Source organism: Semicossyphus pulcher, unplaced genomic scaffold (assembly GCF_022749685.1).
Source record: "Semicossyphus pulcher isolate SPU_LCO1_2020_fin unplaced genomic scaffold, fSemPul1.0.p SCAF_7, whole genome shotgun sequence".
Classification (NCBI taxonomy): Eukaryota; Metazoa; Chordata; class Actinopteri; order Labriformes; family Labridae; genus Semicossyphus; species Semicossyphus pulcher.
This window is the reverse complement of record NW_027211748.1, coordinates 22,894,773-22,918,300: the sequence shown is the minus strand read 5'-3', so window position 1 is coordinate 22,918,300 and position 23,528 is coordinate 22,894,773. Positions and strand designations below refer to the sequence as shown.

The 23,528-nt window shown below is 44.2% G+C and overlaps 1 protein-coding gene across 1 annotated transcript in view; it reads right to left on the bottom strand.

The window, feature by feature from the left end:
• The window catches only part of carmil3 (capping protein regulator and myosin 1 linker 3), a 119,465-nt gene extending 96,323 nt beyond the window's left edge, over positions 1 to 23,142 (bottom strand). Inside the window, exons 1-5 of the mRNA XM_069685403.1 lie at positions 22,941 to 23,142; positions 19,110 to 19,204; positions 6,000 to 6,050; positions 4,250 to 4,309; positions 4,040 to 4,161 (exon numbers count right to left, since the gene is read on the bottom strand). Of these exons, the coding sequence (XP_069541504.1) occupies positions 4,040 to 4,161; positions 4,250 to 4,309; positions 6,000 to 6,050; positions 19,110 to 19,204; positions 22,941 to 22,998 (386 nt within the window). The 5' untranslated portion in view covers positions 22,999 to 23,142. The remainder of the gene's footprint in view (positions 1 to 4,039; positions 4,162 to 4,249; positions 4,310 to 5,999; positions 6,051 to 19,109; positions 19,205 to 22,940) is intronic.
• Positions 23,143 to 23,528: the final 386 nt, after the last annotated feature.

Genomic DNA, 23,528 nt, shown 5'->3' with positions numbered 1-23,528 from the left:
AGTGGTGATCCATTTTCAACACAAAATCATCGTCCTATGATTTCATATCAGGCGCCGTGTTTTTTGGCACTATTTTCTCTCTTGACAAATCCAGTGTCACTACACCTGTGGCAGGCTGGTTTCTCAGGTAAGCCGACCTGGTTGCTGTTTCACGTTGCTTCTGACTGATTCGAGTCATCGTTGAAGTAAACATGTCGGACTATGAAAGTGATGAGGAAGATTTTCCTTTTACAACCGATCCAGCAGGACCTCTGAGGGCACGATTGTGTCAGTAAAACAATGACATACATGCGTTGGAATATAACTACAGCCAGGTAAATCACTTTCCTCTGTGACAACAAACGTCATCTGACAAGTTACCGATTCCAGCGTGTTCTCTTAGAAACAGCTGATGGATCACGTCACCTGAGAAACCGGCCTGCCGCAGGCGTAGTGATACTGGATTTGTCAAGAGAGTAAATAGTGCCAAAAAAAGGCGCAGTATATGAAATCCTAGGACAGTGATTTTGTGTTGAAAATGGACCACCATTGCTGCGTGTTGTTTTTGTAGGGTAAAACTTCATGACCCTGGCATCTCACTGTAACTACTTAGTCTACGTTCAGAACCGGCCAGAACTCCGACCATGGGACTCTGTGAGTAAGCTAATAGCTTTGCATCCACTACACTACGAGCAAGTATTTCATACAACTTGGTGTCTAAAATCTGAACTACCACATTAAGAACCCGACTGCTGATGGAACAAAAGCCCTCAGATATCTGTTGGATTTGGCCCTCTGAGTGTAAGTGAACCTCCTCCCTGTTAGCAGAACTCTAAACTAAACACGTCTAAACATGAAGAGGGTGATGACGGTCTCCCAGGATGGCCTTTGCCTTCTCAGTGGCTCGTACTTGATAAACATGGCTAAGATCATTAAAGTTAATGCTGACAATTGTTTGGCAGAGATGTGGTTTAAACAAGACCAGACTCTAAAGCCACGCTAGCTCTCTAAAGCTGTTCTTCTGCAGTGCTTTGAGCCAAATGCTCACATCTCTATGGTAACATGCTCATACTGAATGTGCTAATATGCTGATGTTAAGTAGATATAGGGGAGAATTCACTTAGAATGAATTGCGGCCGCTGATAGCTCCATAAATTGCGCATCATTTGCCCCCACTATCTGCTCCGTCTCAAGGTCTGATTCACAAAGCAAATTGCACTAATGATATCCAAGCGCAAACACGCCCATAAAGTTTCACAGATCTGTGCAGTTTGCTCTTGTTATGTGTCTGATTGTGAAGAGAAGCTGTCTGAACCTCCACTCTCTGCTGTGCGGTGCTGCGCTCTCAGGCATCAGTTGAGCGCACACTGACGGATCTGAACTCCATGCACAGATCGATGACGAGCAGAGAGAGGAGGGGGCAGCTCTTCAAACAGTTTATTGTAAAGTCCAGACTCGACAGGTGTTCACTAGTTTGACCGTCTGTAACGCAGCTTCTTTTTAAGCCTCGCACAGCCCCGGATTGGTTGGTCTCCGGATTATAATAATAGTGACAATATATTATTAACAGAATGTTTTTACAGACACATTTTTTTTGTGAATTCTCCCCATAATGTTTAATATTTTCAGAATCTTAGCAAGTTACCATACTAACAGTTGGTGTTTGCTCTAAACACAGAGTACAGCTGAGGCTGATGATAACCGTAGAGAGGTAGTTTTCCCACTATTTCGTAATAAAACTCAGTATAGGACATAAAGTTTCGACCAGATGATAATATAAAAGTATAAACAAAGAGGATCAACTATGTGATCACATTTAATCCTAAATTCCACTGCACTGTGCGGGCGCAGAAGGAGAGATGTGATGCAAAGATGCTGCATAAAGAGAAACAGACATATTCCTGCTGACGCTCTGAAAACAGCAGGAAGTTATTGTAGTTTTGCTTGCTGATTTGGCCCACTTATAAATACCCTCAGTCTTTGCAGCAGCAGCTACAACACACAGCTCATAGGTAATAAGCTACAGCAACATTGCAGCTTAAACCGACAGGAGCCCAGGAGAGGAGGAGTTTAGCAACGTGATGCTAACGGGCCTCTCATAATACAGTCGCAGCGCACACCGCTAAAGGAGCCCAGCTGTCTGGATTTAGCCTGAGGGGTCGCCCACAGAGTCAGTATTTGGAAACCACTGTGCTTACAGAAAAAAAAGGCATGGGATCACCAAAGTGGTGCACCAACTGACAGACTGACATCGGCTGCCCCAGAGCCATGCTCCCGGCACAGATGAATGTGTATCATCTTTAATACCAATATTTTCAGGAGAGGAATGATATGCGATTATAGATGAAAGCAGTGTTCCAATTAAAGCTCAGGGAAAAAATATGGAAGGTAAATATTATGCTTCTCCTCCCTTAGTGGCTTCAGTTTCAGTGCCCTTAAGAAAGGCTCTGAACTCCCAGCTGAATCAGTGCAGAGCACTTCAGAGCCCAAGAGACAGAGCACTGGTACGAGGCCGAGCACAACCTTCCTACTGCCTGCAACCGACTCCTCCTGCAAGATGGTGTTATAAATAAAAATGTACTCTGAGACAAGTTAATAAATAAGGCTACCAGCAGGGTGTTTGCCTTATGAAGATTCAGAAGATTTATCCTCTGCAGACTAAATGAAGCACAGCTGCATAATGTTCCAAAATGATAACAGTTTCTTATATGCGTTGGCAGGATGCTAATTTGCAGTGGACTTGTTTTCCATTGATTATAGCTGCTCCTGTCAGAGTTAAGATGGAAAGTGAGTATTTGCAGTGTCAAGCCTGCTTATGACACTGCCTGGGAAGAGATATATAACAAGTAAGCTGTAAAACTGGATCCCCGGGATAATGTTTGAAGCTGCACCTGCTTTCATATAAAAAAGCAGCACATTCTCCGGCTTAGATGTTTCTGTCTTTCAAATGTTTCTTTGACAAAAAGCAGCCAGTAAGCAGAAAAGAGAACAGACTGGGATCACAAAGTAAATACTGTGTTCGCACATAACACTGCGCTTTACCTGCTTTGGCTTTTTGATAGGATTACAACACTATACTGTTGCATTCTACACACACTATCCTTAATCCCATTTGTCAAGAAATCACACATCACACCTCACCACATCTGTGACCTTAATCCCCACCTTATCTCGACAATCATCATCCGCCCGTGGAGCCTGCTGCGTGTATGTGCCCGCTACCCTGATGCTATCTGCATTATGTACTCCAATACAGCGGCACCAATCAGTTACAAGGCTGCACCATCAAACCCACAACAACTGCCCCTCCCCATCCGCTCTTTATTCTCTTTAAATGTTCTCACTGGATGCAATCATCCGCTGTGGCCCTAATGGAAAAGAGCCATTCGGGCAGATGATAGAGAGCGGAGACAGCCTTGTGTAGGTCAATTGTCGGAGCACGGTCAATCCCACTGCTCTTAGAAATCATGGATGAGACCTGAGAGAGAGAGAGGGAGGGAGGGGGATACGCTCTGGCTCGCCTCCTGCTCACCCATGACTGAGGGACAAATGTCCAGAGCTTGAAGTAAACCCTATTGGGCTTTTCTATAGCGTGCATCCTCTGTGCTTCCCTTTTCAGAGAGTATACAGGACATTGAAATGTGGAAGAATGGCTTCTTGACTGGAGGCCTGAGTCTATTGCTCCTTCAGTGAGTGTGTGTTCTGCTACTCGCTTCTTATACTAAATAAGCTGCTTTAAAGAGGGGGAAAAAGAGGCAACACAATGCCTTCAGGTAACAGCCTACTCAGTGTCAACTGGCTGATTTAATCCCAGTGATTGCTGGGTGTTAAAGTCTACCCTGACATAGAAATGGGTTGGATGCAAACTACTCCAGGAATACGAGAACGCTTTTGGCTGCTGAAGAGAAAAGCTGCCTGAAAGTGAAGCTGCCAACTTGCCAAAGCACTGTCGAGTGCTGTTAACGTCGGCCAACTCGTCCTCGCTCCTCAGCTCGTACAACAACACAAACAGAAAAGGCTCGTTCCTCCGCTCGGGGCGAGGGCGCTGAGAGATACTTACGCATAAATGGAGTTGTTGAAGACTCGGGAGAGGGCGTAGTTGATGTGGCTGACCATGTGATCCAGCTGGTCCTGGCTCTGTAGTCTCAGCGAGTAGGTGGTCTTGTCTGTGTCGATGACAACCTGTAAATAGACGTGTCAGGTTTTCAATAGCAGTGCAGCGCTGTGACGGGCCAAACAGCAGGAATAGAGTTAAAATTCAGAGTGTCACCTGGTGTTCTTGATAGGTGTTCATTGCTCGGATTTCCAAGAAGTTGAAGGTGACCTCCACCTGGAAACAACAGAAAAGTCTTACTGTGTTTACACCCATGCATTTTTATTTTACATCAACTTTATAGGATAGTTCTGTCTGCTTTGGAGATAACTTTGTAGTCAGCAAAGTCACTGCTGAGTGCTGGGACTGCAGCAAAATCACTTTAAATGAAGTCAGCTGAGGCCAGAAATCTGAGCAGTCATTCATATTTTAATGAAACCCAGAGGTTAGCTGAGTTTAAGAGGAAATAAAGACCAACAGTAAAGTTATCACCCTGTTTGTTGCAAACATTAATCACAGGGTGCGGAGCAACTTGCTTTAACATTCTGCAAAAAGGTTAAATGTGAGGAGTCAACCGAAAAGTTAGAATAGGCAAAATGAGGATGCCCGACAACCTAATGATAGCCACATTAATGCTGCATATGCCTGACAGGCTGCTTAACTCTGGCTGACAGGGAGAAGTGATGCTCGGTCTGTGGGAGAAAATCATCTCCAAACTTCCACATGATGGAGAGGGGTTTCATTGAGGAAGGTCTAGATGTAAATATCTTGTCATGATATTTAGAGTGATTATTTAACTCTACATGATACATAGAGTGATGATATTATAACTTAAACAATACATAATTATTGTGGCTCAGTAGTAGAGACGGTCGTCTTTCAATCGGAAGGTTGGCGGTTAAAAAGACTGTACTTATAGAGCGCTTTACAGTACATGTCACCCTTTCACACACTGATGGATGTAAAGTGCCCAACTGTCAATCACCCATCACATTCACACACCGGTGGCTATGCAATTTGGGATTCAGTTTCTTGCCCACACTTGGACATGTAGACTAAGGGAGCTGGGGATCGAACCACCAACCTTGTGTATGAAAGACGACCGACTCTACCACTGAGCCACAGCCGTTTGATTCCTGACTGCTACAGTCTACATGTCAAAGTGTCCTTGGGCAAGACACTGAAACCCAGGTTGCTTACGGTCATTGCCATCAGTGTGTGAATGAGTGAATGTGACATGTAGTGTAAAAGTGCTTTGAGTGGCTGCAAGACTAGAAAAGCGCTTCATAAGTACTGTTCATTTACCATTTACCAAATAATAATAATGATACAATATTATATAATCTTGTAAAATAATTGCATAACATTGGTGATGTTACTTAGCGCTATATTTATAAGATCAATTGCAATCAACATGTGCCACTTTAAACAAAGGAATTAAGCCTTTGAACTCTGATCTGATGTTGCCATGTTGTCCCAGATCCAAGCAGCGATTCTGATGTGTACAATGTTTAACAAATTATGGCAAAAACTACAAGTTAAAAAAAAACCTTGATTATATTTTAAAGTGTGATTAGACACTTTAGGAAATGTGTTTATTCTTGCAGATGGGATGATTGTATCTTGTTTGAAAAGAGCAGATTTTTGCATCCAACTCCTGTCGAGAAAGAATAAGAACAAGAATAAGCATATTTCCCAAAGAAGTCAAACTACTGCCTCACTGACTTCCTGCCAACTTGTCGTCTCCATTGTAATTGTTGTCATCTCACTTATCACTGTACAACATCACCACAGTCATCATCGTTATCTCTTCTCGCCTGCTCTGAAACTCTGCTCCTTTCTTTGTCACATCTTTTGCAAATTACCGTGAGATCAAGGCTGGCAAGTGAAAGCCATAAAATTCCTCTGAGAGCCGGGGAACATTTACCTTGGTGGGCACTTTGACAGCAAAGAGATACAGCCTCCATGTTGCCAGGACCTGAGGGGAGAACACATTCATTTTTTTGTCACAGAGCAGGAAATGCAAAATGCTAATCGCAGCAAAAAATAGCACGGCACAAACACCCCATAAAGAGAGCGAATCATCTCTGCAGCTCATCCTAAAGGCTCGTAAGTCATGCTAAGCGCTTCAGACATTAGCAAGCTAATGATGATAGCGCGTGTGAGCGCGTGTGTGAAAGAAATATGATGGCGAGATTGAGAGGGGTATGACAATCGGACTCATCGCGCTAAGTTGTGTTGATGGAGCCGAGTAGCACTTATTTAACAGATGCTTCATTGTGTCGGGGGGGAAACTAATGGTGAGATAACGGGGAGGAAGAGGACAAAGAAGAAACGGGAAGAGACGGGAAGAAAGAGAGGTGTGCGTTTGACAAAAGAAAGGAATTACCATTTAAAAGTGTCTGGGGTGAAGTAAGAGAAGGAAAATGTGAATAAATTCAAATGTGCCGATGTAATTAATCTCATTCATAATTCAAAAATCTATAATTAGCATACCTCATGCACGCACGGTGCATCTCTATCCCTCCCCAGCACACTCTCTGATTCTTGGCCACACTTTCCTTTTTGCTCTTTTTCAGCCGGCTTTAAAACTCCAATCCTGTCTTGTCCGTAATTCCCACCCTTGCATCCTGTCATTCCTCTGATTTCTCTCTTCATCTCCATGGAAATCTGTTCATTTTCCCTATCTTCTTCCTTAATCCCTAATCCCCCCCCCCCCTCGCATCTCCCGTGAGCCACAGTGCCCTGTCTGGTTTGCTCCCGCCTTAACACCTCACTCCACCTCCTCCTGCCCTCACCTCCACCCTCCCCCTTTCTCCTCTCTCAATTCCCCTGTCTCCTTTCCCGTTTCAGTTTTTCTATTCTTTTTCTGCTCTGTCGCTTTCAATTCCTCAAGGCCTCCCTGTGCTGAATGGCTAATGGCGCCCCGCTGAGCGGCGTCGAGAGGAAGAAAGAAAACGAAACGTACAAAGAGAGAAAGAGAGAGAGAAGAAGAGGGAGTGATAGAGGAGGCGATGGAAGGACAGAGACACCAGATTTCCCTCCTGATAATAAAGTCTTCGGGTACTACACCAACTCCCGGCAAAGCTGGCCTCCAGATCAGCCCTGTGTCTTAACTATACAGACATCCATAACAGACTCCCGCAGAGAAGCGTCAGGGGAGAGAGAGAGGAATGAAAACAAGAGACTAAAAAGGAGGAGACAGAATGATACCACCAAGAGAAAAAAACCTTTGCTGAGGATTGTTAGTCCAATCACAGCTCTTTGACAAGTTTGAAAACTCTGTTATATAAACCCAGAAAGAAGCAAGGGGAAGAGTGACGGGACCTTGAGGAACACATTGAGACATGAAAATGGGAGGTGACGAATAAATGCATAGTAGGAAAATGAAAGACAGAATCATCTCCTCCCATCACAAGCTGACAGAAGGTCTCATCATGTAAACAGAAGCATCAATAATGCAGCTCCTCTGACGGGGGACGGTTTGATCCTCTGACGCTGAACAGGGCATACAGTTTCTTCCCCTCTTGATATATCATTTACAGCCCATTGAAGTATCATTAGAGACAATCAATACTCAAGGCACTTATTTTGTGCCTGCCGGATGAAGAAAGTGCAGCAAGGAGAAGATCTAAGGGACATCTATTCAAAATATGAGGTACATCAGATACAGGGTTTGAGTCAGAGCCATTGTATGACTCTCTATACTTATAAACCCGTCACTTCAGTCTCCCTGCACCCAGTTCCCCCTATATTATCAAAGGCAGGATCTACGCTGTTAGGACTGTCATTTTCTTTCCCTTTCAATTGTCTGTCTTAAGTATGTCTGTTAGAACAGACATGCTTAACATCAGCCACACAACAGCTTACATATCAATCCCATCACAGAGCCTATTTTTACGCTTCAAGTCTTCTCTCCTCCGTTTTACAAAGCGACAGTGATTGTGTGTCGGGCTCTGAGAACGCTGGTGACCTACACTCAGCGCTGAGCCTGAATGCATCCTGCGTAGACACTGATGGAGGGCTGAACATGCTGCTGCTGCTCTCACTACATTTGCTGTTTAGGGTGTTAGACTTGGTAAGCTGTATCAAGTTAGACAAACGAACAAATGAACTGTTTTCTGATGATCAAGCAGTGTAAGCCAGTGGCTGTAAACTCTTGCAAACTCAGGGGTGAAATACCACTCTCCTGTTTTGTTGTTTAAAAAGTAAGTAAATAAGTTTTTTGCTGATCTCAGAACAAAAGATGGATGAATCTGTCAGTCAATAAATGATCTGGTGTAAGCTACGCAGCTTAACAGTACTTTGTACTGACAGAGCGCTAACACTGGCAAACAGTGTATTCAACAGATTCAGGCAGTTCTATTTGAAGTTCTTCCAGTACACCTATTGTACATATTTTGTTTAAAATGTTACTTTCTACATTTTATTTTATATTTAAGATCCCTGACAGTAGGAAAACGGTTGGTAATACTACTAGCATTGTTTGTTTTTTTTTACTCTATTTCTATGTCAAAAAACATTCACGTATGTGTACATTTACTTGTTAATACACCTTAAATGGGATTCACAGAGAAGTAGCTCTTCCTTTCAGTCTGTGACATAGGCTATGTCCGAAATGCTGTACTATATACACGACACACTATATACAACATGCTATATACTGCATACTGCATTCAGCGGTAGTATGTAGTATGGAGGAGCTTTTCAAATTCATTTTGCAGTGTGCACACTGCTGCTTCTTTAGCTATAGCGCCCCCTTCTGCTGGAATGCTGCTGCTGTCCGTCATTTCAACTGCCCCTGTGACGTCCCAGCACTTTGCATTGTGGGATACAGTAGGCGAGGTAGACTGGTCCGATTCATACTGGAGATTTTCTCCGAATCAGTACGACATCAGGGTATTTTTGGCACACTGCACATTTTGCTTTTGTTTGCATACTACATACTACATTTTGGCCAAATCAGTACGCACTGTTAGTCAAACACAGCAATAGACTGTATAAAAAGATGGACGACATGACAGCTCCCTAAAAGTGAAGCCAAACCCTCTCTATCGCCCCCTGCTGACTGGCTGCAGTATAGGTTATAAAGCCCGCCTCCTCCATGTAAACAGATGGGACATGAGTCAAACTATAAAATCAAAATACACGTCAAATACATTTTTCTCAAACATGGTTTCTGTCATTATAGTTAGTTCTTGTCATGATTAACGCAAATTTTTCTGACAAGTTTATTTTTAATTAGTTATTTGATGTTGTAAAAAGGATGATTGACAGCTCTGTTGACAAATACGGCTCCTGCAGCCGATAAGTTCTGGATTAGCAGAGCAGAGGAGGAACAGCGAGAGGAGACGTAACTGAAACAATCACTACAGTCACTGAAGTTTACATATCTGTGAACGTCTGCTTCAGACCAACATAAGAAGCTTTTCTGCTGTTAAACACGCAGACGTGCGGGATCTTTGCAGTTTTTTCCAGTAAGTTAAGTGTGTGTTTTGGTTAGCAGAAGCAGCTACGCTGGCTCTACCAGCAGATCTCTACTGCACAGCTCTGGCTCCAAATGACATCACCATCGCCTCGGGGGTATTTTGGCTTCAATTTTGTACAATGAGAGTACATGGAGACGCGTCGTCCATCTTTAAATACAGTCATTGGTCTGTACATCACGTAACATTAACACACATTTAATTAAAGCTGTAACACGGCCTGACCAGATGTTTATCATTATGTTAGTGTGTATACAATTATATTGAAGTCATCAATAAATAAAATTCCACTTCTGAATGTAACTATTAGAATACTGAAAAGGTATTTTTCAAGTTTAAAGAGTAGAAATTATCACAACATGTTTTATAACAGCTGTGAACTGCAGTAAATTGGTTTAGTTTTCTACACACAGATGAAATACTAAAATGTTAGAGTTCATTCCTGATGAAAGGAGAGTGTTTTTATGCCTTTATTTCTTTCATAACGTTTTAAAATTTTCTAAAAGAACATTTAAAAAGTCCTTTCTTTAGAGTAAAACAAAAGAATATCAGTTGTACATTGTAGTGTTAACTGTCCTCCTTTGATGGACCCCCTCCCAGGCATCATGGCTCGTAAGACTGCAGATAAATGAGCCTTCTTAAACACATTAAATGACTAAGACCTTCTTTCTTAATCACCACCTCATAAGGATAAATCATTCATCTGTTAATATTAATTGGCACAAATACTCAGAGCTAAAGCCAAACGCCCTCTAGATATATTTCCCCTGATGTAGCATTCTGGGAAATTCACCTCCTGGGATCAATCAAAAATCCCCAGAGCCCCACAGAGATTCGTTTCCACCCAGGAAATCCTCAGAGATGAAATGGGCCACATCTCTGACCTGGTCGGCCGAGGACACGACAGGTGACAATCAGAAAAAGTGATGAGGAAGTAGGGAGAAGGAAGGACTGGGAAGAAGATGATGGGATTGCGGGGTATGGTCGCGCCCTTGCTGTGACGGCACATTGTCAGAAGCTTTAGTTCAAAGAACAAGCCAGTGGACTGTGTGTGTCATACAGAGGGAGTCTGCGTACAGTACAGCACACGCATGAAAACAACAAATGTATCTCTTTGTGGATGTGTGTGTTTGCACGCACACGCAGCCCAGAGAGGGCAGAGGGCGGGGGCTTATATTAATCATAAGCTGCCAGGCTGCGGGTCTCACACTTCAAACGAGATGGTGCAAATCAAAGTGTGTCTCTGGGTCGTGTGTGTGTGTGTGTGTGCTGTGCGCTGCCTCCGAGGGAACAAGCCAAGGATCAGTGCCAGATTTGGCCGCCTGCGGTATTTCTGGCTCGACCACAAGGGCATTTTAAACACACACACATACACGCACAAACATCATACACACACACAGCCCAGAATCAGAAACATACCGATACAGACGTTTGCATAAGTCCGACATGTTTGTACAAGATGCACACACACTATTTTAGCTTTCATGCACGTATAATGATGCACAATAGTTTGCTAAGCTGGCTTTGGACTACGCTCTGCTCTGCTCTCTCTCTCGCTGTCACACACACACACACACACACACACACACACACACACACACACTCAAATTCAGCCACCATCACTCAAGTGAACCGGGCATCACAAGAACACAACCCTGCCATCAGTCAATCTGTCAGCTTACGTGCATGCGTGTGCGAGTGTGTGTTTGAGAGTGACAGACAGGGGTTTGAAAGCACAGATGCCCCAGGTCCTGCTCTATAAGTGGACTTTAGAGTGGTTGAAAGAGAGAGAGAGAGAAAGAGAGAGGAAGGGAGGGGGATGATGCCAAAAGAGAGGAAGGGAAATGCAAGGCTCAAACACACGTCTTGTTCCAGTTTCTCTCATAAAAACTGAATCCAATGCGTCTAAATCAAAGAGATGGCGAAGAGAACGGTCTGAAACCCAAAGGAGCTCTTAAATAAAGAAAAAAAGACGGAGAAAAGAGAGGGATAATGGGACGGGGTTGCAGGGTCCTAATAGAGATGGGAGTGAGAGATGGGATGGCGTGTTTAAGAGGAGAAAAGGGGGTTGATGAGTTGGGCAAATGGGCTGAGAGGGAAAAAAAAAAGAGAACCAAATGTGAGGATGTGGGATGAGATAGAGAGACAAGCAGCGAGTGTGGGAGAGGCCAAGTGGATGAGGGAAGAAGAGAGGTAGAGAGGAGACGAGTTGATGCGGGAGGATGAGGACAATGAGAGCGAGGGAGCAGAGAGGGAGAGAGAAAGTGAATAGGATGGAGAGATAAAACAGAGGCAGAGATACTTTGAGTTGCCTCTCAGCACTGAAATACACACACACACACTTCACGCTCCTCATGGGGGGAAGAGGGAAGGTCAGCAGTCACACTTCAGAGCCTCTCCGCCATAGGCTACCAACATGTGTTATGATAATCAAAAGAAAGCGCAGTCCTAATTACAGCACAGAGCGCTCGCCACGCACCGTCAGATGGTAAATCCCAGACACTCGCAGAGAAAATGACTCCGAGCCGAGCCTCTCACAGCGGAAAAAGCCATGAAAGGAAAAATAGTGGATGATGCAGTGGTAATGTTCGCCATTACGCAAGCATATTAGTCAAAAAAAAAATGGAAGTGTTGTTAAGAGGCTGAAAGAATTGCAGATTTCGCTGCGAGCGCGGTCCGTCTTTGCTTTGCTGCTTTGTATTCGGCTTTTTGTCACAGTCCAACGCACAGCTGGAGTCTCTCTGCAACAAAGTGTCATCCGAGCTGAAAGCAAGGCCCAGTTTCACCATTTCAAAATGCACAATTTGATTACGTAAGTCAGTGAGTGTGTTATGCTTTTGACTTTGTTTACCACCACACCAGATTTTTGGCTCTTAAAAAAACACAAGTGGTTCAAAAGGAGAGATAAAGAGTGGCTCAGTTTCAGCCTTGTGATCATGTATTCATCGTCCTGCAGGCTCAGCTGTCTTAAACAGACACAATGTAGACAAAAAACACTGGGTCTGAATATAAACCGGGACCTTGAGAGAAGAAACATCCTCCCACCCTAAAATATCTTCCTTCTTCTTTCATTATGTGATGCTGGTGACGAATGCTGAAGAAGAGCCATTTCGGATTGACTGACATGCCGGTGTAAGAACCAAACTGGGCCATAGTTATTTGCCTCTGTGTGCTTTTAAAACAGTTCGAATCCCAGTTCGGACGTAAGGGCTCTTTCTGTGTGGAGTTTGCATGTTCTCCCTGTGCATGCGTGGCTTCCTTCCCTCCCTCCCTCCCACAGTCCAAAGACACAAAATTGCCCTTAAGTGTGGGCGTGAGCGTGAAAGATTGTCTGTCTCTGTGTGTCAGCCCTGTGATTGACTGGCAATCAGTCCATGGTGTAACCCCGCCTCTTGAACCAATGACAGCTGGGATAGGCTCCAGCCCCCAGCAACCCTACACAGGACAAGCGGTTTAGATAATGGATGGATGGAAGTAACTCTCAAATCTATCTCAGGATGGACAGATGTGTTAAACATAGTTCATGACTGTCACTAGGCAGACGCAGGTTATTTATGGCCCACACAGACACAGTCAAACTTCGCCAGCAGCAAACATTAGAATTTTAACCTTCATAATCTGTCCAGGGAAATGAATGACAATAGATATACATGTACTTGTACAGGGTCGCAGGCGGGCTCAGACCTATCCCAGCTGTCATTGGGCGAGAGGCGGGGTACATCCTGGACTGATTGCCAGTCAATCAAACGGCTGACACACACAGACAGACAACCTTTCCATTCACACTCAGTCACCAATTAACCTAACAGGCTGTAGGAGGAAGCCGGAGTACCTGAAGGGGACGCACGCATGCACAGGTAGAACATGCAAACTCCAAACAGAAAGGTCCACTTCGTCCCAACCGGGATTCGAACGGGGAACTTTCTAGCTGTGAGGTGACAGCTCTAACCACTGCACCCCCGTGCAGCCCCCAAAAGGGTCATGCAAGTGCAAAATCATCTTATATTGTTGTTGACTTGTAATTCAAAGAATGGGTAAAGCTCCAACAATGATGTATCCTACATTTCCCAGAATGCAACTAATATCGTGTCTGCCTGGTTAATGCAAGCCCCAAGAAAGTGCAGCAGGAGAGTTCAGTAAATCAAACTGACAATTTATGTTTTTCCCACACAAACAATTGACTAGCTTCTCATTCAGATCAATAAGTGGAAAAGTTGTAAGAATCACAGATAGCCAAATCGAGATATTTTCCTTTTTGGAGGCGGGGTTAAAGGAAACTCTGGAGCGCTTGCACTATGGGCCCAACTATGCAAAAGTCATCCAGAAGATCCAGACAATTTAGACACACTGTTTTGGCTTCATGCGACCACTGTGCAGCTTTCATAGGAGTGAACAGGGTCCTACATCTGCTGTACCAAGGCCTCCTTATACATCCATGGGTTCATGCCTGCGTCTTTCAATCTGCGAGCCTGTATTTGTCATGCAGGCTTTCCATTTAAAAATGTGTAGTCAACAATCTCCAGCTAAAATAACAGCACTTACATCATCAGAGATATTTTAAAGTTTAAAGAGCTGCCTGCACAGACACCATACAAGTGTTGTTACAGGCTGACTAGTACTACTCATCATGAATAACTCAACTTGATGTGAAAAATCGTAAAGTGCAACTTGAAAGCCAGTGGACCAACATGAGAATTCAAACTGCGGAGGCTTAAATTAAGCACCACTGCATTACCTCGGGGTCTGAACAAATCAGTTAAGCACAAGTCAGTGATGTGGTTTAGACCGGACAGAGCACTGAGGGACAGAAGCAACTTAACAAGAGAGCGATAACATGAAATAATTAAAAAGATGCAGAGCGAAAAGAATGAAAACACCCATTCATGCAAATATAGATAAAATCCTCCAAGGAGTAAACAAACATAGAAGCTAAAGAAAAGGCACAGATGAAAACATAAATAAAACAACAACAACAAAATTAAAGTAACAAGCAAAGACAAACTAGGTTAAGGAAAATGAGATTCATGGGGTTAAATTAAGGACAGAAGGAAGACGAAATCTCAAAGAGATGTTGATGCTGATTAACTACAAACATACAGCAAACCGATGAGCTCCAAACTACTTTTATCTGCTTATATTTATTTAGTCCCAAAACGCTCAGTTAGCCAGTACATGCATCCACATCGGGTAACGGTATTAAGTGCCAACTGCTACAAACAAAGTCAAACTGATTCTATTTGCACCGTTTAGCACACAAACACAAGTGACTCTCAGGAGGGCTTCACAGTCTGTCAATTAAAGAAACACAGGAAGCTCCCTCTGCAATGCAATGTACAGAGAAGACAGAAATAGCCGTCATGGGATTATAGCATTAAAAAGAAAGAGTATTAAAGTATCAAGAGTGTATTAAAAAGTATAGAAGGTATACTAACCCATTAATGGTAGGAGCACTTTTTGAGCGGTGATGTGTTACGAATATACGAGCTGCAAATCTCAAGCGCTCGTTGGAATTTATGCAGCAGATTGCTTTCATTTTCATGATTGATTTATTTTCAGATTGTTTGAGAAAAAGCAGCAAATGCTCACATTTCTGAAGCTGGAAGCTGAAAATGTTTGACAATTTAGTTAAAAAACTTCAAGGATTAAGGAACTAATAGTTGCAGCTCTAGGTTGAAGTATGTCAGGCCGTAAACTTTCCCATGGTGCACTGCAGTTTTTCGAACCGTATCTTTTCAAATGGCTTTCATTAAGGAAGTTCGATTTGTAGTAATTTCCTCAAAGACCCCCTGCAGTGAAAATCTTGCCAACATCTCCATGTGGTGTTCTTCATGTGCTACAAGACATATCAGGGACAACATCAGCAGTCATCTCCATGGCTGGGCCTGTCTGCTTTTAAACTGCAGTGTACCAAGGACAGGCTGAACGACACGTTTTCAGATTGGCAGGTTTGAGACGTCACAAACCTAAGGAGCCAATCCCGTTAATGGACGGGGTGACGCTATGCATATCATTATATGCAACCTATGGCAACCACTTTCATGTAACCGTCATCATTATTTTTGCAAACTCACTACTGACTACTAACATTAAGGTTACTAGTACTAATGAAATTTCAAGCTAGCTAAGTTTAATAATACTGTATACATATATAGGGCGGCACAGGGCTGGAGTCGGTCATCTCTCAGTCGGAAGGTTGGGGGTTCGATCCCTGACTGCAAGTCACATGTCAAAGCCCCCTTAGGCAAGAAACTGAACCCCATATTGCTCCCGGTGGCATAGCCATCTAGACTAGCCTAGATTAGCACTTAAGCCTTTGCCATCAGTGTGTGAATGGGTGAATGTGACATGTAGTGTAAAAGCAGCTTTGAGTGGTCACAAGACGAGAAAAGCGCTATATAAGTACAGTCCACACAATCTACTCATCATAAAAATGGCTAGCGGCAGTATTGCTTATTATTTTCTACAAAAACTTAAAATTAGATGAAAAACAGGTTAAATATTATAAAGTGTTCAGCATGATTCTTTTTGGACGTTCACTTATCAGGTAAATAGGCGGTAAGACTTCTATAATCCACAGTCTGATCACTAGAGCAGGAACACTAGGCGTGTGTTTTAAATGTCTGCATGAAATACGAGTGGGAAAACAAGTTTGCCACAGTTTGCAGAAAACTACAAAAAGAATATCCATCAATGGAAAATGTTATATTGCATTATTATTCATTCTGGTCCATTGATTTATTCTACATAAAAAAGATTATATTATCATTATATTTCAATTAAATGATAAAAACATTGTGTTAAAAACATTTCCACCATTAAAAAAAGGCTCATAATTAATCAACAGTAAAGTCAGTTGAAAGAAAATAATAGGTTATTAAAATCAAAGGAACAAAGAAATGCAAAATAAATGTTTTGTTTTTTGTTGTGTGGGACCAATAAAGTGATTTGCAGTAAAGCATATGAAGAAGTTTGCGCATGAAGGATTTTGAAAACGACTTTAGTGCAGAATAAAAGCAGCTTTAATCGTGATTGTTGACATTCATTAACTTTACATATTTATCCCTCCAACTTTCTAAATAAAAGCCCTTCTGTGAACATCTCCAAACAGACCCACCGCCAGATCACGCAACCACAATCAGATCGTTAAACGCTGCACCGCTAACTCAACCTCAAACCCTGGTCCTACTCGAGGACCGCCATGTAACCAAAGAAACTAAGTGGAAATAAGCGTCCGAAGCACCCGAGTGTGCTCGGGACTGTCAAACAGTGGCAATCTCAGCCAGTAATAGGCCGATTATTAGGTGGGAGCGAGGGAACGCAGAGTCCACAGAGGAGAAAGCGAAGCGACTGATCACGATAAATAAGTGGCGGAAGAACCAAATCGGCAACTGGGGCATCACAACACAGCAGAGATTTCCTCCCCCCCTCTCCCCCCTCGCTCCTTCCTCCATTTGCTTTCCTCTTGTGGGGTGCCCTCGCCTCGCCTACCATCACATCCCCCCGCTCCTCCCCCCTCCTCCCATGTCTCTCTCCCCCTCGCTGCCTTTGAAGATGCTTTGTTTTCTGACTTGCCTCTAATCTTCAAATAGGGTGATCTAATAATGGCCGTAAGAGTGTGTGCGCGGGCAACTTTTGAAGCACCGAACCATGTGTGTCGGCGTGGATGCCTCCTGCACATGTCAAGCCGTATGTGAGTGTGCGTGTGTGTGTGTGTGTGTGTGCATGTCCGACTTCATGCAAACACACATGGTGATGCTCCCTAACGCATTGCCCAGGGTGCCGTTTGGATGTCATGTTGAGCCGTCCCTGTGTCTGTCTCAGATATGGGGGGGTTAGGGGGGGAAACAAGCCAACGTTTGTGCGTGTGTGTGTGCGTGTCTCCGCATGATGGCTGGTGCAGTCAACACACACAGACAGCTGGATACCAGCAGTCTCCGGAGGGAAAAGGGGGCAAAAAGAAAGAGCGAGATGTAGAACAAAGACTTTCATGCAGTCGATATAAACTTGGTGTAAAAAGCAACAAAAAACTCTTTTTTTTCCAACAAACTAAACAAACCGGAGGAATCGAGATGAAAGCCATGATCCTGTTCAGTTTTCACCTGCTAAATCCACTTGAAGGGGGGATCCACATGAAAGGGAGGATAAAGGCCTCACCTAAGCCTTCAGAAATATGATTTAAGACTAAACTTCATCCTCGCATTAGTAAGCAACCCTAAAATATTCCACTTTCTCTAACTACCGTGTAAGACATTTTCAAGCATGAGTGAATATCGTGTCCGCAATACCCACAGAGACCGAAACAAACGTCTATTTACAAACTCCCTCATCTGTTCACCCTTCCTACATCCAAACAAATTTATCCATTAGAGTGAAAAGATTGCCTTTTAGAGGGGGAGACCTTGACAACGAGGTAGAATGAATGCTAACATCCATCTCGCCTGCCTTCCCTTAAAAGAATTTGGAGCAGCAGCAGCAGCGGCAGTAGCAGCGGCAGCCAAGGCCCATTTGGATAGTAAAAAACTCTCATAAGGCAAGAGACCTAATTGAATTGCTTCTGATGGAAAGAGGAGCTCAATACCCTTTTACAGGTTGGAGTAAAGATGGAGGGAAGAGGGAAGGGCAGAAAGAGGAGAGACGGAGCGAGGGAAAGTGAGAGGCGAGTGGCGTGGTGGTGGTGGTAGAGGGAGGAGGAGGAGGAGGAGGGTGATGACGGGGAGGATCATAATTGAGATGGACAGATAAGGAGGGAGGGAGAGAGGAAACAAAGAGACGAGATGACAAAAATAGAGGGGGGGTGTGGTTATGATGGAGATGGATGGAGGCGAGGGCGAGGAGGAGGGATAATAGCAGAGAGAGAGAGAGAACTGAAACATGTAGTAATTAATAGTTCTGATTGGCTTATCAGCTTGTCCTTTTTTGTGTCTTCAGGGGCGGAAATGAGCTCGTACGTCGAAAAACGTGCGAGTAACTGATCAGTCACTAATGTGGCTGACTGGATGACAATTGTGGCCTTGGCTCGCACAAGCTCCTTGAAGACATCGCAGACCCACACACACCCTCTGGCACACACTCACACAGCCTCCTTCTTCAAAGGAGAAACAACAATAACTGATGCCCCTGAACGTGCACCATGTCAGCTTACACACACACACACAGCAAACTCTCGCCCGTGGCATTAAGGCCATGCTGCCACATCTAATAAACTCTGAGGATGGACTCAGTAGGCCATGGCATGGTGTCCACTCTGCTCTCCTTAGGCAGCATCTGTCTTAAGCCTGATTCTCGACACGTCTGTTGTTGTGCGTCTCAGGATGCGTAATCCGTGACATCTTATGGCTCTTTCAATTTGTCCCTATTAACTTCCATTGATTTCCCATTTTGTCCGCGAGGAAGCCGGTACCCTTTCCGTTCCATATTCAGCACCTCGCACGGACAGACGCTTTCACTTTAACAATGAATATCTCTTTCAGATGACCTGGTGTGACAGCAGACGGGGGGGGGAGGAGAGAGAGGGGGGTGGTTTGGGGTGTGAGGGTGTCGGCGTCTCTCACCAGGATTCTGTCCTCTGTTTTGCCGCTCCTGGTGTCCTGCTTGATGGCTCGCACAAACTTAATGGCCTGCTTGTCCAGCACCTTCCTGATGCTCTCTGGAGGGAAAAGCAGAGGAAAAAAGGATAAAACAGCCGAGCTAATTACATTATGTAAACACATAACAGAATGAAAAGCTCTGCCCTCAGATGCACTCAGAAACGCCGTAAAAAGCTTTTAACGGAGAAACTAATAAATTCAAATATGCAGCTGGGGGATAAATAAAAGGCAAAACCTGACTGAAGGGATGCACTGAATTTTCTCGTACTGCTCAAATAGCAGGGTTTTTCATCCCTTGAATACGATGGGGTCATTCCCTTATGTGTAAGGTAACATGAGGACGCAATAACACATTACTTTTTAACTGTAACAGGAAGCTGGAAGCTACCATTCACAAAGAGACATTAGTCCACTAAAATGAATTAACAGAGCGGAACAGAAAATAGTCCATTTAACTGGCGAGAGTGAAAAATAACCAAGAAGAAATTGATAAACATTGCGCACAAGGTGTTACTGTGTTGCCTAAAACGCCCTTGACAGCCTCATGAAACTTTGTAAAAGGTAAATTATTGAATTTCATCACAGCAGCGTCTAAAAAGTAGATGTTATTGGATGAGGCTGACACCCAATCTGCTTAATAAGGTCAGTAACAGAGCTAAAGCAGCGTATTGGATCTATAATCCTCATGTGCAAATACCTATGGGACATTTTGAAGTGAAACAGCACTCTTTACCCCAACACAAAGAGTCTCTTTTTCAGCAGATAGAATAAAAAGGTCAAGCTTAACATTAAAGTAGACACGGACATTAAGTGAACAGAATAAAAAGGCTACATTCAGCTGCTGATGATGACCGTGTGATACTTCAGATAAGTAGAAAAATATGTAGAGCTGAAACAATTTGTGGGTTAAACTCTTTTGATAATTAAAGAACCATTTAAGTTTCTTTTACAGCAAAAATGGCAATAAAGCACTGACTAGTATTTGCTGTATTTATTAGTCTAATATTTAAAGACACTAAAACATATTGAGATGTTGGTGAGTTCATCCTTCTATTATCTATACTGCTTATCCTGCTCGGGGTCGCAGCCTACCCCAGCCCCTGTCATTGGGCGGGAGGCGGGGTTACACCTTAGACTGATCGCCAGTCAATCACGTGACTGACACATAGAGACAGACAACCTTTTACACTCACATTTACACCTACGGGCACTTTTAGAGTCACCAATGAACGAGCATGTGTTTCGACTGTGGGAGGAAGTACCCGGAGGGAACCTACGCATGCACAGGGAGAACATGCGAAGTCCACACAGAAAAGCCCACTTCATCCAAACTTGGATTCGTACTGGGACCTTCTAGCTGTAAGCAGCTAACCACTGCACCACCGTGCTACCCAATCTGAATAGAGAAATATTTAATATTCCTAAAAATTGTATTTAAAAAAAAAAAAAAAGAATCCAGCGAACAATCACATATTGGTTACTTGCAGACCTACGTTGCATGAAGCTTTTTTTGTGGCTCTGGAGTGTGATAGGTTCCCTCAGGTGATGTCACTTGAGTCTGTGTTGGTTGGAAAGACATGGGTTTACCAGACCTCTGTAGCCCAAGATGGATTGTGAGTAATATGGGCACCAGGCTTTGATAAAAAGGAAGAATGCAGGAAGAAAAAAGAAGAAAGAAGATGCCTCTGGTTCTCTGGAACTTTTATCCTTTTTTCTGAGGAGAAAAGGTGAGTCTGACATTGTTTCAGTGCTTTTACCAAGGAGCACTGAAGCACTTCTGGAGGATTCTGGTTGCCACAGACCAAACTTAGACACTATGAATGGTTTTCTTTTAATTTGACATCCAATATGTCCCTTGATAGTAAAGCAAGCTGGACATCAGAGTTACAAGATTTAGCTTTAGGGAACCAGCAGGTGACACTTTTAGACTTAGTCATGAGGATATGAATCAGTGATCCGAGAGCTTTTGATTAAGAGATTCAATGCAGATCAGTTCTACAGTATTTGAATGTAGTGTGTTTAAAAAAAAAACGTCCCAAAATCCCAGTAAAATCTCGGCTGTGATGCTGATGCTGCCATCAGTGTGATTTATCTTTGATTTCCTGCTCAGGGACAGGCTGGTGGATTATTCTTTTAAAGACAGCCGCTCAGGGGTGAACAGTCAGGGAGACATAAAGACAGCTACAAAGACGCAAACATGAGGACGGGCAGACACACACACATATCCTCCAGCTGAAAAAGACTCATAACTGAGCTATTTTTAGCCCGAGAGAAAGAAAGAAAGAAGCAGCCCAGCTCATCTCAATGGAACCGACCACAAGATCCAGAGCTGCCATGTTTAGGGGCCTCTGCTCCACCTCAGCACACGACCCCGCTGAAGCTCACTGATCCGCACCAGAGGCCTCCTCTATCTACATCTCCTCCACAACAACCACCAGCATAATACAACCTGCCTCTTCACAAACACGACGTCAACCTATATCCTCAGACTGCGAACACGCACATATGCCTGCAAGCTGTGTGTGCTCTTCACATTTCAAGCTAAATGTGAGCCCACCAGATGGAGATACAGCACTTCATGCTGTGTCACAATCTCGCAACTCTCTCACTGCACTGCACAGTCATAATTCTCACTTTCCACATCCTGAAACAACCATGAAGGAGGCTCTCACACTTGAGCGAGCAGCGGCAGATGCATGGAGGACGGAGGAGGCAGGGATGGGGACGGGGGTTGGGTTGGAGGGGGGTCACACCGGCAGATCGAAGGGAGGATCAGCCGAAGACAAACAGAGAGTTATTGACATTAAGCTGGGTAAGACCCAATCGCTTAAACCTTTTAACACACTGTGTGATTCCCCCCTCGAGGCCTGCTGGTGTGACCTCGGCATATGCTCCCAGAGGGGCGAAGAAGGGCATGATGGGGGGAGAAGAAGGAGAGTAGCCAGGATGGGTCAGTCCACACTTGTCCCCTTCCACTTTTCTCATATCCCCACTGTCTTTTTGACACTTTGATGGATCTGCTCACTCAGCCACACCACATGAGCCCCCATCTGCCCCTTCCCCGACTTGTCCTCCACCGGCAGGTGTGTTAATGTCCTAATGCAGCCTGACTCTGATCACCAGGCCAGACAGACGGGGCTTGGACAGGTTGAGCTGGTAAACAGCGGGATTTAACTCACTGCGTCTGGATAATTATCTGTGAGGGACACACCTACTCTAACACCTCATCATCCACACATGCTGGTGTATGTCTGTGTGTGTGTGTGTGTGCTTCACTGTGCTATCCCCCCAGCAGGAAGAGGCTGAGCCAGTGTGCAGCTGAACCCATGCTGCCTGCTGCACGCAAAGCGCTCCCCGTCGCACAATAACTCCCACGCTCACACACGCAGAGAGCAGAGAAAGAGATGAGAACTCCTAATGAATGCACACCCAAAGCCACGAAGGCGCACACATGGACAGTGATGCACTTAAAATAACTCTGACAGCACTACGGGACTCGGGTGTCTGATAAATTTCACAGCAGATCTTTAATACCAAATCAATCCGAAAGTGAGCACCGCCGCTCAGATCGATGGGATTACAATCTCCCCGAGCTTCAACAACCATTAACTCCGGTTTTGCCTGGGGAGACATTTCCTGCGCTCGCCTGCGGTGATAACTCCTTTTAAATGAAACGCACGAGAAAGCGGAGATTTAAAGAGCAGCGGAGTGTAGACAAACTAGCCCCACGCGTGCTAATACAGCTCCTACCTGACCTCCTCAATACTTTCCCAAAAAAGTCACGTTAGGGCTCACCTGTGATTTCCCTGCTGACGTTGACGAAGCCCGCCGTTGTGGTCTCCTTTGAGGCCATGGTGCGCTCCTCCCCGCCGGTCCGGCCCCTTCTTCTTCCTCCGCAAACAAACGTACTTTTTTTTCTCTTCTTCGCCCCTTATTTCCTCCGCCGCCGCGCCTGCAGGTGCTCCGGGCGCAGCAACAGTCCGTACAGTGTGATGTGAAGCGGTGCCGCGCTGCGCACTGGCAAAAACCCGAGGAGCGCCTCCAACTCAGCGCATGAGAGAGAGAGAGAGAGAGAGCGAGAGAGAGAGAAAGAGAGAGAGAGTGAGAGAGAGAACGAGAGAGAGATGCATGAGGGGGGAGTATAAGAGGCTGGTTTCCATCATTATTTCATCAATAGATTCCTATTTCATTGTTATGGTACAATCATACAGTGTTTTATTGATTCCAAAGATACAAGGAGTGAACACTTAATACAAAATGTACAGGCAGACGGCAAGTAAAGAGGTAAAGGGGATCTGAGACTGATAAACATTTTTTAAAAATGAAAACGTGTTAGCATCTACAGCAATGAAACTCTGGTAGAGCCGGTTAGTAAATCCAATG